The 13988-nt window shown below is 40.5% G+C and overlaps 1 protein-coding gene across 1 annotated transcript in view; it reads left to right on the forward strand.

The window, feature by feature from the left end:
* syt14a (synaptotagmin XIVa) overlaps positions 1-13988 on the forward strand; it is a 58764-nt gene that overhangs the window by 30320 nt on the left and 14456 nt on the right. The window contains exons 2-4 of the mRNA XM_069661190.1: positions 2396-2443; positions 5671-5823; positions 9268-9495. Coding sequence (XP_069517291.1) covers positions 2396-2443; positions 5671-5823; positions 9268-9495 — 429 coding nt within the window. The remainder of the gene's footprint in view (positions 1-2395; positions 2444-5670; positions 5824-9267; positions 9496-13988) is intronic.

The following is a 13988-nucleotide window of genomic DNA, read 5'->3' on the forward strand; positions in this document are numbered from 1 at the left end:
TGTGGCTCCGGTGACCACTTGATCAGATCTCACTTTCCCTGTATTCTCTGTATGCAAATGAACACGGAGCCTCATTCCCCTTAATAAGACTTTAAAAACATCCTATAATACATAAGACTGTGATGCAGACTCACAGCACAGAGAGAGGAGAGCTGCTGTGCAGGTGCTTAGAGGGAAGGAGGGAGGCAGCAGGTGAGAACTGACTGAAGTGATGACGTGAAATAAAACTTTGTTTGATCATGAAGCCTGATGCTCCTCTACAGCTCTGTGTTTATCAGTGAAACATATGAACTACACAGCATATGGACGTATGTCAGTATGTGGAGAGGACTATATACTTTATAATGACTGCGCGGAAATACAGACAGATCGTGACGTTATTGAGCCAGGTACAGAGCTTGAGAAACACGGGCGGCATGATAACTTATAAATACGCAAGTGGATTACTTGATCATATCAGGACCCGCCCCATCTCTCCTCCTTGTCGGTTCGGGATCGTCCCATATTAAAAACTTAAATGCAGTCTCCTACTGAATAAACACAGACTGTCTGACATCTGTCTGTATTTCCATGCACATTCCGCTCTAATGCATAATCTACGTTTACACAAAAACGGTTAAGGTTTTTCAGAGACGCAGCAGTGTTATGCCCAGGTCGCTGAGAACAAAACAAAGAAGGGAGGTCCATACAGTAACAGCGTTTAAATAAACAAATGGTTTATTAATGTTAAATCAACAAATGAAAACTAACGGTTAAGTCAGCTATTAGCTAACCTAACAATAAATGTAAGAAGGAACCAAATCAAATCAAAATCAAATTTTATTTGTAAAGTGCCAAATCATAACCAGAGTTATCTCGAGACACTTTACAAAAAGAGCAGGTCTAGACCGACTCTTTATGTTAGGCTAACAAACACAATCAAAACCAAACAAAAAACCACGGTGGATGCCTCAAAGGCACCAGCCTTCCAGGAGGGAGCAAGAGAGAGCCATCTTGGATTCCCCAAGCTTTTGCGGGTCAGAGCAATCCATCAACGAGGTGGGAGGAGCCAGACAATCAGGGAGACTGCAAGGAGAAAGCAGAGGCAGAAAAACAGACAAGGACTGTCCCAAGGCCTGTGGCTGTCACAGCAGAGAATAGTTAAATCGGACAGGAATGAGAGGCGAGTGAGCTCCCGTATCCACCATCTTTGCCCTGGATACGGGCAGATCGTGCAGTGCTTAATGTGGCACAGGACACGTGCCTACATACTGCCAGACGCAAGTGGATAAATGTGTCCCAGACCACCTCCGTCTGTGGACTGAGTGATTGGATCTGAATGCATCTGTTCACACTTGTACTTAAGGCTGTCCACTTGTGATCCGATCACGAAACCACATGTTAATACCAGGTCTGTTAAGGGCCAGAGTTGTTGTTGTTGTGGTGTGAGGGTAGGGGACCATTTAGGTTGGTCTTTGAGAGGCCTGGGCCCCTGCAGGGGTGGTGGCAGTGGAGGTGATAAGCTGTAGCTCTTCATTGGAATCACAGGGGATGGTGTCAGGACTGTCCCATTGTCTCTTTAAGTGACAGTAGAACTCATTGAGGTCATTCTAGACTGAGCCAGCATCCCCCCCTGAGAGCTGTTGTAGTTTCTCAGAGTACAGACGCTTAGCTTCTCTCACTGCCCGGCTGAAGGTGTATTTAGCCTGTTTGAAGCTGTCTCTGTCCCCACTCCAAAATGTCTCCTCCTTTAACAGCCTTAGCCGTCTGAGTGTGGCTGTGAACCAGGGCTTGTCATTGTTGTAACTCACCGTGGTGCGTGATGAGTCCTCGCAGATAAATGATGTCTGACATCACAGCCTCTGCAACCTCATCCAGACTATTGGAAGCAGTCCTGAAAGCATCCCAGTACTTACAGTCTAAACGTGCCTGTACATTCTCCAAAGCTTCACTGGTCCACTTTTTTGATGTCCTCACTACAGGTGTGCAGAGTTTTATGAAGTACCACTTTGTCCACAGGGGTCGCCAAAATCAACGCAAACTGAAAGTTCCTCATAAGGGCTTTAAGTGGGCATGGAGAGCAGCTGAATATTTATGTAGCTCAGCTACAGCTATGTCTAGCTTTGTCCAGTATTGGTTGAGGGAAAAGCAATGAAATTAAACCTAATGTAAGTGCCTAGTGAATAAGTGTTCAAAGTCTGAGAAAAAAACAAATGAACAGCTGTTTCTTACAACGAGCAGCTTGTAAACCATCCACCCACATCATACCGTATGCACCCATATACTCTCCGTCAGTGTTGTTCTTGTCCTTGTCTAGGAAGTTTTATCATATTTAAATGTGTTTCTATGATGGTTGTTTTGTATCCCTTTTCACTTAACCACAGCATGGCTGATTAATAGTACATTGTCGTTCCAGGTGGTGAGCGAAACTGTGGAGTACATGAGCTGATCTGCGTCAGAAAAGGTAGGGCAGATGAGAAAAGTTGACCTTTGCCCTTAGGCCCCCCCTTCCACTCCACCTTGCTCATCAACATTTGTCATCAGTAACACTCGTCCTCATTCTCCTATTTCACTGTCTTCAAGATGTGCTACCCTTACTGTTTATTTTGTTATGTTGTACAGATTAACTAAAACAACTGGCGAAAGAGTTAAAATGAACTTCCTTTGTACTTTAGTTTGATTTGCACAACCCAAGCTGTTGGGAAATGGATTATTTTGTATTTTTACGTAATTATTTTAAATGTCAAACCGTTGGTACATATACATATACAATATGCTCACACTTAAGCAAATTACAGTGTCATATTTTGTAAATGTGATACAACAATTAGATACTTAAAGGGTATCTATTTAAAAAAAACAGGCAGGGCCAGCTGAAGGACCTTTTCTTCTCTCTTTTGGTTCCTAGTGTCAAAAAATCCTAATCTTGCCCACAGCACCAAAATGTCTGCCAAATGCCTAGTCACATGGTGGTAACACATTTTTGTTAAGAAGGCGAGTTTCAGACAGGGGAAACAAAGGTTTAGTCTTTGATTAGTCAAATTGGTTGTAAATCAGCCTGAAAGAATTGATTAGTGGAATCTCCCTTGCTCTACCCCTTAAAACCTGTTCATTCTTTTTACCTAGTAACTGTATTTCATAATTGATGAGTAGGCATTGACACTCACAACTACATCTTCTGTTCTTACCCAGTGAGTATTTATTTTCTCTTCAAATGAAAGAATTCAACTGCAGGCTGTAAACTAGTAGTGTGTACCATCTCTAAATCTTGATCAAGATTACTATTGCTCTTACTCTCAAAACAAAATGCACAAGAATATTCAGTGGGTGTAATATTGGTTATTCCATGTATTTATTTATTGTCAGAATTGTTATTTTTTTAATTGTCAGATAACGTGCGAGTCTTGTGTCTCACACGAGTGTTGGTGAGAGTGCTTACGGACTGCATGTGGAGTCTGTGAGTGTTTTCGAGAGGGTTTTGCTTTTTTTGTCATTTAACATAGAAACAGTTTCCATCTGGAGAGACTGCAACGAAAACAATCAAGGAGGAATAGGAGAAAAGGCTTAAGTAATTGAGGGTGGAGGACAGATGGAAAGCAAGGATGAGGAATGGAGACAAAATAAAGACTAAGCAGAGTCTATCAGACAGGGACCTTAAATGAGTAGGCCAGACAAGGTTCAGAGGGGCCTGTCTGGCATTGTGCATGCTTCTGACAGACCATCTTTAATGGAATTTCCCCATAAAAGAGCCTTTGTAGTATTCTTAAAAAATCATAAAAAATTCAGTGCCCTCAGACAGACTGCAAATTTTGCCACTGAGGACAATACAAAGTACAATGCCCTTTGTATGTAGTTGGTCAAAGAAGCATTTTTTGTGAATGCACTCGCCAACCATGTCCAACAAAGCCCCTTCACTCCACTGCAACACTGGTAGACTATACAAAGATGACAGGGACTCTACACTGACACTGTAGCATCAGACAAACGTGCGCGACACATAAGCGTCACGGCAGCATCTATTTTTCAATCTACACCGGCTGCAACTATAGCAAACGTGAGTCTCAAAGTGTTGGCAGACTGTACACTTTTTGTTCTGCCGGAAACAGTAGAAGATGAAAACTTTGCAATCGACTTGTAGACTTATTTCTTAAATGTGCATAAATTCTGTAGGAGGTAGAAGTCAAATGAGAATGAATTAATAGGATTGTTACACCCAGATGTTGAGGAAATGTACATATCCATTGCTCTTTCAAATGAATCTTGCCTGCTCATCTAGCCTGCTCATCTAGCCCATCAATAACTTCAATAGGAAAATTAAAATCGAAGTTGGCCAAAATGAAGAGATCACATCATTTAACATGGGTTCCTTAATTGTGGGCATGTATTTACACAGCAGTCAATGGCTTTCTACACTTCACTGACACGCAGCAGCGCGGAAAAATAGACTTGGCGCGTAAAACGAATGGAGCATTAGAAAATTACTAAGTGTATTACGCCTACCTCTCACACAGCATACGTGGCTGGTGGAGATTGCAGCATTGAACAACATTGGAGCGGTTCTGTCCCGGCACATGCGTCACAAATACGCTTCAAATGCATTGCCTGTGTTGATTCCCCTTGAGAAAGACACTGGCACTCACTGTTTTTGTCTTTTTTCAATCATCAGTCAAACTGACATTGGTTGTCTTGATAAGGATTGTGAAATCACTTACATGCTTGTTAGTGGTTCTTGCTAAATATACAGTATACAGCATTTGTAGCTACTAGTTTCATTCCAGCCCAACAATGTGTCCTTGAACTGTTGCTGGTGACTTGACAGTCTTGCAATTGCTACTCTAACCTTCTGGTCAGGCTGATTTTTTTTTAACATAACTTGTTTTCCTGTCATTAAGCTATGTTAAAAAATGGTCAGTTGGATTTTCAATATCTTGTATCATCTGCTGATTGAACTTTGTGTTTCTCACCAACTCTACCAGTTAATAGCTAATTTTTAGTTTCTACTTTCAAATTGAGCATCATGCAAATCAATTGTTGCAGCAGATGAATAGATCAATTATTTTTTGCACTACACCTGAGCAGTCGGCATTTAATTATAGTATATAGTTATATTTTCAGGTTTTCCTTCCTGTAGTATCTTTTCACTGTTTTTATTATCTCAATATTTTAAAATTTGACCCAAAGCCCATCCAAACGTTTACTTTACTTTAAAAAAAAACGTGTCTTGTGATTTTATAACCATTACAATGTGAATTGTACTGTTCTCTGTGCTTCTTGTGTAACAGTCTGTTATTTATAAATCTTCCTGTGAGTCATCATCTATCCCCAACACATTATATAAGGGCTATTCTCTGTATTTTAATCTAATACACTAGTTTTAGTTAAATAAATTGCATTTCCCCAAACTGTAAAACTTTGGTCTGGTTGAATTGAGCAGTAATTCTGTTTCCACAGTTAGATCAATACATCATTCTTCTACACCAGTACAATGGCTTCAAACTGTCCTTATATGGCTAAATTTTCTCCAACAAATTAAGAGATACAGTATCATAATTATGGCATTAATGTTAGATGGGACTATTATCATGTTGGCCTTGGCCTTAATTGTTACCAAAAAGATACTAAAGTTTGACCATAGTGTGTTGATATTAGAAATGGCAAACAACTACTTCAGCTTGAATTTCTTTGTCACAGTCTCTCCAGAGGTGCTGGGGTTTCTGACAGCCATTGGACTCTTCATCATCCTCATGACGCTCCTCTTCTGGTACCTCAGCAGCAAGTTGGCGCTGGAAAACCCAGAGAGCCTTCAGTGCCTTGATGACTTCAGGAAAAAAACAGAGCTGCAAAGTGAGCCTGCATTCACATATCTTTACTTTTTTACTCAAGAAACATTTCAGTATAATAGTCTCTACATGTTACATAGATTGCAAATGCAATTCCTACGTATCCAGTTAAGTAACTCTGTGTTGCTGCTGTCTCAGCAGGTCTCTCTTGAGAATGAGACCACTTGTCTCAATGAGATTACTCATCTCAATAAAGGCTAAATAAAAAAAAACGTTTGGAGTGTTTTTTAAGCAATGCGAAAAGATCTTTACACCAGATTGTACTCCTTTTGGCGAGTTCAGCAATTAGCAATTTCTAAAGAAAAAAGTCTAACTTAGAGACATTTCATATTTTGAGATTGTGTCTGTTTTGAGCATCAAATATAAAAAAAATGCTCACCTTTATGTATTTCTGACACATTTGTTCCCTAATCAGCTGACTGCTGAGGACAGTTCTAAAATTCTATGTCCACTTACCAAAAGTAGATGCACTTATATGCAGCAGAAAATCTTTGTTATTGTGGAATATAACCAGAAAAATTTGCTCTGAAACAAAACATACACTACCAGTCAAAAGTTTGGACACATTTTCTCATACAAGTGAATAGGAAAGTGTGTCCAAACTTTTGACTGGTAGTGTACGTCAAAACACAAACATACTTTGCATATAGTCAAGTCAAGAATAATTTTATGTCACGGTTTAAGTTATGAACGAAAAGGGAGAGGACCCTGGTGCAGACTCTATATGATTTAATTGAACACAAAACTCCAAAATGCATATCAAAAATCAGAATCTCAACAAAACAGAAAACAAAATGGTAGATCAAAAAGTCCTACTGTCAAGGTAAAAGAATAATCCAAGGGAAAAACCAGAAACACACAGGAGCAACGACAGGGAGCAACAAGGAAACAGGTAAATCCACAAAAGACGATGGTATCACAGGACAGGATGACAAAAGTTCCACAGGTAACACGAAAATTAACCAGCATCGAGACAGGGGAGCACAAAGACTAAATGAACTAGGAGTTCAGGCTAATCAGACACAGGTGAGACAATCAAGGGGCAGGTGAAAACAATAACGGCAGGGCACATAATCAAACAGACGAGAAAAACAAAGGCAGAAAGTGGACCAACACGAGAGACAAGAGGCCTTTCTCATTTCTGTATTTTGTGCCTCCTTGTCTCCTCGCTCCTCGGTCCTCCTGCCTGTGACCCGGAAATCGATCTCAGCACGCCATCTTGAAGGATGTCTCAATTCATAAAATGGCACCTGCAGACAGGCTGTCAGGTCCGGACAGGATCTTATGTTTATTAAAGTTCTGTGTGCTGACCATCATTGAAAGGTCGGCTGTAAATGTTTATTTACTTATTGTTGCTGTTGGATCACACGGCTGTATGCTCACGTGCGTGCATAAAACGGAACTGGACAGTTAATATCTGTGGGCATGATTTTTGGTGCCACGTAGTTATGCTTGAGGATTATAATAAATGTACCTCTTATTTGTGCGAGTGTGTCTGTTAAATCAAAAAATTAACATGTATGACATCCGTACATTCGCGTCACATTATGCCACGTTGTTGAATTAAAAGTAACTTGTCATAAACACTGTTCTGCTGACAGAGATCATAAAAAACAGCAGGCTGTAACAGATGATGCAGCTGTGCCAAACATCATATTTAATTGATGTCGCTTTTAAATGACGGCTCTGAAGCAGGGATGTCTAATGTTGTTGAATGTCTGTTGCCTCGACTCCTCTCTCCTCGTGTCTCTTTCTCGCCTCCTCCGCTCGCATCTGTGGTGGGAGGGACTAAGACGCGAGGAGAGGGGTCAAGGAAAGGACTCGAGGAGGTACAACTGAGAAATGAGAAGAGCCTTCTGTCAGTACCCGATACATCCCGGCTGCCATATCTACACAGTTCTACACATACTTATTCCTACCCGATTTGTACCAGACGTGAACATTTGACGGCAGCAAGTCTTTTTTTTAATAACTTTATTAACAACACAATATTGGACAAATACACTACTCTGCAATACAAGTTACAGTACGTGGCCGTTATTAGCCAACATAAAAGTACAGAAAGGTTGCATAACTGCTTGCTTTATTAACATTTATTGTGAAAAGATGTTTTGTGTAAAGATGTTTTATGAAAATCATGCGCAGAAGGGATTGGGCAGCCGGGACAGATCGGGTACTGACACTCTCTCCTCGTTCCTCGCTCCTCCGAGCAGCGATAAGTGCTTTGAGACGGTCCTCAATATGGCGGCTCCGGAACTACTTCCGGTTCGAGTGAGGAGCGAGGATATATCAAATAAGAGACATGAGAAGTAGCCATTGTGACAAAATAAAACAGGAAGTGATCTAACCAATGAAACACAAATGAAATACTACCTAAACAAGACTAAATCGTGACAAGAACGCAGAATAAACTAAATGCAAAACTAAACAATAAAAACTCATGAACTCATGACAACAAGAGACAAAGTGACAACGTAAAACAGGAAACAATATCTGAACCCCGAAATACAAATCAAAAACATAACTGAACTAGAATAATCTATCTATCTATCTATCTATCTATCTATCTATCTAATCTGTAACTTTGCCCCTTGTCTTATTCTTGTTTATGTAAGATTATTGGGCAAATATAATAAGATAGTAAGACTCTAAGATTTAAACAAACATCAATGTTGAAAATAGATGACACCTTCTGTAACAAGATCCATAATCATACAACAGAATGAATCATGATATTTGACTTTTTATCAGAGAATTCAACACAAACAAATTGCAAACAAAACACTGGAAGAAAAACCTTGATAATTTAAGATGATTTGCAGAAAATAAAATAAATACAAAAAATAGCATTGCAATGTGAGCGGACAGATGTTACTTTATTATTTTAGATTTTTAACTGTAGCACCTCAAATGCTTTGATTAAATTATCTGTAGCTCTTTCTTCTGGAATATCAGAGCTAATATTTAGCCTATATTTCTTATTTTTCTTACATTCATATTACAAAACATTAAGTAAATGTTATTTTTCAATCAAATATATATGTGTAATGAACCCCACAGTTACAATTATTGTTATACAATGCAAATACAAAGAAAACGTTAAAAAGAACATCTTTAATCTCTAGGCAAGGCAGGTATTTAAACTCTCAATACACAGGGACAATTTAAAGTGTTGAGGGAAGATAAGAATGGAACATTGAAAAACACAACAAAATCAAAAAGAAAAAAAGAAAATGAAAAAAACATCAATCTAATATACACATTTGTTAGACCAAATAATGCTCCTGTTGTAGACTACTACTACACCATGAACATGAAATATTTTTTCCATTTGTACTCTGCAAATGTAAGAGACAGATGTAATGCAGCATTGGGTCCAGTATAGGCTGACTTTTTGCATCTCAGTGTCTTGCACAGTAACAATGCCAACTGTCTTTGACCTGTACAGGCAAGGCCTACCCTGATGCAGACCTGCAGGGCTCATCCTCGGACAGTGAGGATGAGCTCATGGGTCAGTATCAAGAAGCAGTTAGTCGCTCCCAAGGCCTCCGAGGGGCAACCAATGCAGCGGCTAATGCAAAACATGCAGGGGGTTTCAGCTGGGAGAGCCGGCAGAAGTACAGCCCTCTGTCGGCTGATTATGATGGCTACAGCAGCGAAGCCTCGGCTAACAATGGTATGTTTTGTATTTGTGAATTTAATTCAAGACTCATATACTTCCCTGTTAGTATTCCTTTGTAGAGATTGCAGAAGCACTATATTGCTGTATTTTCAGCTTTTTATTTCCAAGAACAAACTCAAGCTCTCATTTCATTTATTCTCATTGAACAATGAGAAGTTGCACTTGTTTAAAATATTAATAGACAGATATTTTGCCTTATCACAGCAGTAAGCTTGACTCAAATGGACATGCTCTACTGCAATTTCAAACCAACAAACCCAAATACAGCACACACAACCTACATAATAGATGCACACTGTCAGTTTTTCAAGGGAGTTGATCAAAGCGAAGCTCACTTTCAGTACACTCTCGGTGGAAGGATTGATCAACACTCAACTGGATGCATAATCTTCACAACCGCTGTTTGACACTTTTCTCGTTCCTTTTTTCTTTTTAATCCAAGTCTCGTTCCCATCTTCCAGACTCAATTTTATTTAATGCAACATTAACAAAGTCAATGGAGCAAAATCAGCTGTTTAGCATAAACAACAAGCCTTTCGTGATCCAAAGGAAATGAGTTCCCCCGCACCTCTAAAGCTCACCTATTAATATCTTATGTCTCATTTGTTTAATTTGAAAAATGACATTAAAGTTAAGAGGACATGCATGTGTGTAGGCCCTTAATGTACCAAGGTTATAAGTCTACACACCAAAACTAATCAAGTTTATGAATTATTTTCTTAGTCCTTAACAGTAAAACATTACACTACCAAACACCACATGATGAAAAATGATTACATTTTTTAGATAATGCAAATACCTTTAAGACACTTTTAGATTCAATAAAAGGCTTCACAGCATTTAATTGCTGTAACCATATTTTCTTCACATTCACATTCATTTGCACAATAGGTAAAGAAATGTGATGGTGAATATGCATGCCATTCAACAGATGGATAACAAAATTATGTGGTTTGACATCTGTTCCCCAAACATGTGGTCAAAGTGGACAGTGATCTTGAAAGTTTCTCGCTGCCAGGGAGTAGGTGCCTGTGTGACTGTCCAGTCAGTTAGAGCCCTGCGTGTGACTGTTTTCTTAATCCCACTCCCTTTGGATTTCTGACCATTACCGCCTGCTCCCCGCAATGTGTTTTCCACTCCTGCCCGCACCCGCAAAGATTCTGACCATTCCTGATGCGCTCATTTGATTGCAATGTTAATAAAAATGGTGCAAATGTGTAAAAATTTGCAAGACCAGCATAGTAATGATGAAAGGCTGATAATAATTGTAACAGTTGAAATTAACAGGTCTACTATTAGCATTTGCAACTATAATAATGATACTTTGGGGAAGACTGATATTAATAGTTGATGCAGTCAGAGTCGAGCAGGTCCACAGCAGCAGGTGGTCTGCAGCAACGATCTCCAGGAACCTACGAGACAAGGGAACTCAAAAACTCCTGGGAAGATATATAGTTAGTAACATTAATGGGACAAGAAGATACATAGTTAAGAAGATGCATTAATAAAACATAAATGCATACAGAAAAAGTGGGAGAGAGAGAAAGGGAGAGACAGAAACTCGGTGTGCCAGATCCCCCAGCAGTCTATGCCTATAGCAGCATATCTAGGGCTAAGCTTTATTAAAAAGGAAAAGCACATCTGCACTGTATTAATTATAATAAAACACACAGTAACAGTGTTTTCCAGACCTTTTTTACTGGCACAATGTTTTTATTTATTTATTAATTATTTGCATTTAAAATGACTGATTATTTGATTGCAAATTCATTATCTAGCAAACCTAAATACTTTTATGGAGTCATATAAACTATGGAAGTTAGGCTACTTAGCCTATTAGTCTAGACAGCGGAAGATGCACAGTCTAAAGCGCATAGTGCTAAGTGTTTTCGGGCATGTCCGACACTTTTGGTAGTTACATGGTGCACAATCTGGGCGCAAACTGAGGCGCAAGGCGTAAAGAGGTTTGCTTAAATCCCTGGATTATTCATAGGCATGTTTTTGACATAATAGGAATCAATGTGTCAGCTCCTGTTCCCTTTAAGAACCCGCTGCACCTGAAGGCAGGCGTATTGCTATTTATATGGCGGGTTTCAGTCATTCTTCTTATACAAACCGGACCCCGACCGGCAGATTTAACTTCTTTCTTTCTACTGTGTCCTTGAACACACAAAAAAACACAGGTCCCTGTACGATATATGTTGAAGCACAGATTGATGTTAAAGCCAGTGATTAGCTACGAATCTCAGTTAGCCATGCAGCTAGTGGTATTTTTTGCTGACTCTGCCTGGTGTCAAGACTCTAACGGGGGTGTGTCAGTGTTCACTCTTCAAACTAGCACAGGAGCTTCGGACCTGCAGTTGTTCAGAGCTGCCAGGCCTGAGATGACGAAGGGGAGACGGCTTCTTGGGGAATGATGTTGGAGTTTGACGACAGTGAGTAACACTGCCATTACAGTAGCCTTCATATTTACAGTGAGGCTAACCTGGACTCTGACACAGAGAGCGAGAGGGTTCGGTTTTTTAGGCATTGACAAATTTAGATACTTTAATGCAAATTATTTTCACATCCACTCACAACATGAAAAACAAGAGAGCTTTGAGAGCTCAAATTTTTTTTGACCATTATTTGACTCCATAGGGAATCGCTAAAGCCAGTAGGATACATTATGTAAGACTAACAATAACAATAACTTTATTGATCCCTAAAGGGAAATTCATTTGTCTGTCATCTCATCTACCATTTACTAAAGAATTACAAAGTCTGATGGCTGTGGGTACAAAAGATCTTCTATATTTCTCCATCCTGCAGCGAAGAGAGAGGAGCCGTCCACCACCGTTGTTTCTTTGGTCCATCAAGGTGTTATGAAGTGGATGATCCGTGTTGTTTAGAATAGCCTCAACCTTCTTCAGTGTGCATCTCTCCACCACATCCCCCAGTGAGTCCAACCTGAGTCCAATCACAGATCACTAGATGTCTAGAGATCTGAGCCTCCTTCAGAAAAAGAGGCAGCTCTGCCCCATTTTGTAGAGTGCGTCTGTGTTAAGGGACCAGTCCAACTTGTTATCCATGTGTTCGCCTAGATATTTATAGGTTGGCACCACCTCGATGTCCACCCCACAATTGTTCACTGGCTGAAGAGGGGGCTTGGACCTGCGGACATCTATTATCATCTCCTTTGTCTTTGAGGTGTTCAGTAGGAGGCCGTTTTTGTGACTCCAGGCACTGAAGGCTTTTATCAGATCCCTATATTCTGATTCCTGTCCATTCCTGATACATGCCACAATAGCAGTGTCATCCGAGTATTTCTGGATGTGGCAGGACTCAGAGTTGTATTTGAAGTCCGCTGTATACAATGTGAACAGGAATGGAGCCAGGACAGTCCCCTGTGGAGCCCCCATGCTGCTCATTAATGTCTCAGAAACCCAGTTCCCCAACCTGACAAACTGTGGCCTTTCTGTCAGGTAATCTGTGATCCAGGAAACAAAGGATCCAATCCCATCTCTATGAGTTTGTCTTTGAGTATGAGGGGTTGGATTGTCTTGAATGCGCTTGAAAAATCAAAGAACATGATTCTCACATAAGTACCAGATTTCTCCAGATGAGATAGGGCACGGTGAAGCATGTAGAGGACAGCATCACTTACTCCAATGTGTTCTTTGTATGCAAACTGCAGGGAATCGAGTTTGTCTTTGAAACTCAAGCCTCAGTAGGCGTAGAATCATCCATTCTAGGGTTTTCATGATGTGCAAAGTAAGGGCCACCGGTCTGTAGTCATTTAGTTCAGCCGGACATTTTATTTTTGGTACTGGTACAATACAGGATGTTTTCCACAGAGCCGGCACCCGCTCCAGCTGTAGACTCATGTTGAAGATCCTGCGGAGAGGTTGACACAGTTGGGCAGCACAGTCTTTAAGCAGCCTTGTACACACACCATCTGGGCCAGCTGCCTTTCCAGAGCCAAGTCTCGCGAGCTCCAACCTTACACCTGTCTCTGTGACAGACAAGGTTGGAGGCACAGGTGTGAGAAGGGGAGTAGCAGCAGCTGTGGAGATGTACACATGTGTCGGAGAAGGAGGAGGAGAAGGAGGACCTGTGGTGGAGAAACACAGTTGTGGAGGAGAAGAAGGAGCTGCGGTGGAGATACCCACATGTTGAGGAGAAGGAGGAGTAGCAGTGGAAGTGGGTGTAGCCGCACTGTCAAACCTGTTGAAGAACTGGTTGAGTTCATTGGCTCTTTCCACATCACCCACTATCGGCTGTCTTTTCTTTTTGTTGAAGCCAGAGATGGTATCGATTCCTCTCCACACCTCCCAGATGTTGCTGTGTTGTAAATTCCTCTCTATTTTCTTTTTGTATTCCACCTTTGCCATCTTCAGTCTCCTCTTCAACTCATGTTGCACTTGTTTCAGCCGTTCTTTGTCACCATCTCTAAAAGCTTCCTTTTTCTGGTTGAGGATTGCCTTTATGTCACTTGTGATCCAGGG

This window comes from Semicossyphus pulcher, unplaced genomic scaffold (genome assembly GCF_022749685.1).
Source record: "Semicossyphus pulcher isolate SPU_LCO1_2020_fin unplaced genomic scaffold, fSemPul1.0.p SCAF_14, whole genome shotgun sequence".
NCBI classification, from domain to species: domain Eukaryota; kingdom Metazoa; phylum Chordata; class Actinopteri; order Labriformes; family Labridae; genus Semicossyphus; species Semicossyphus pulcher.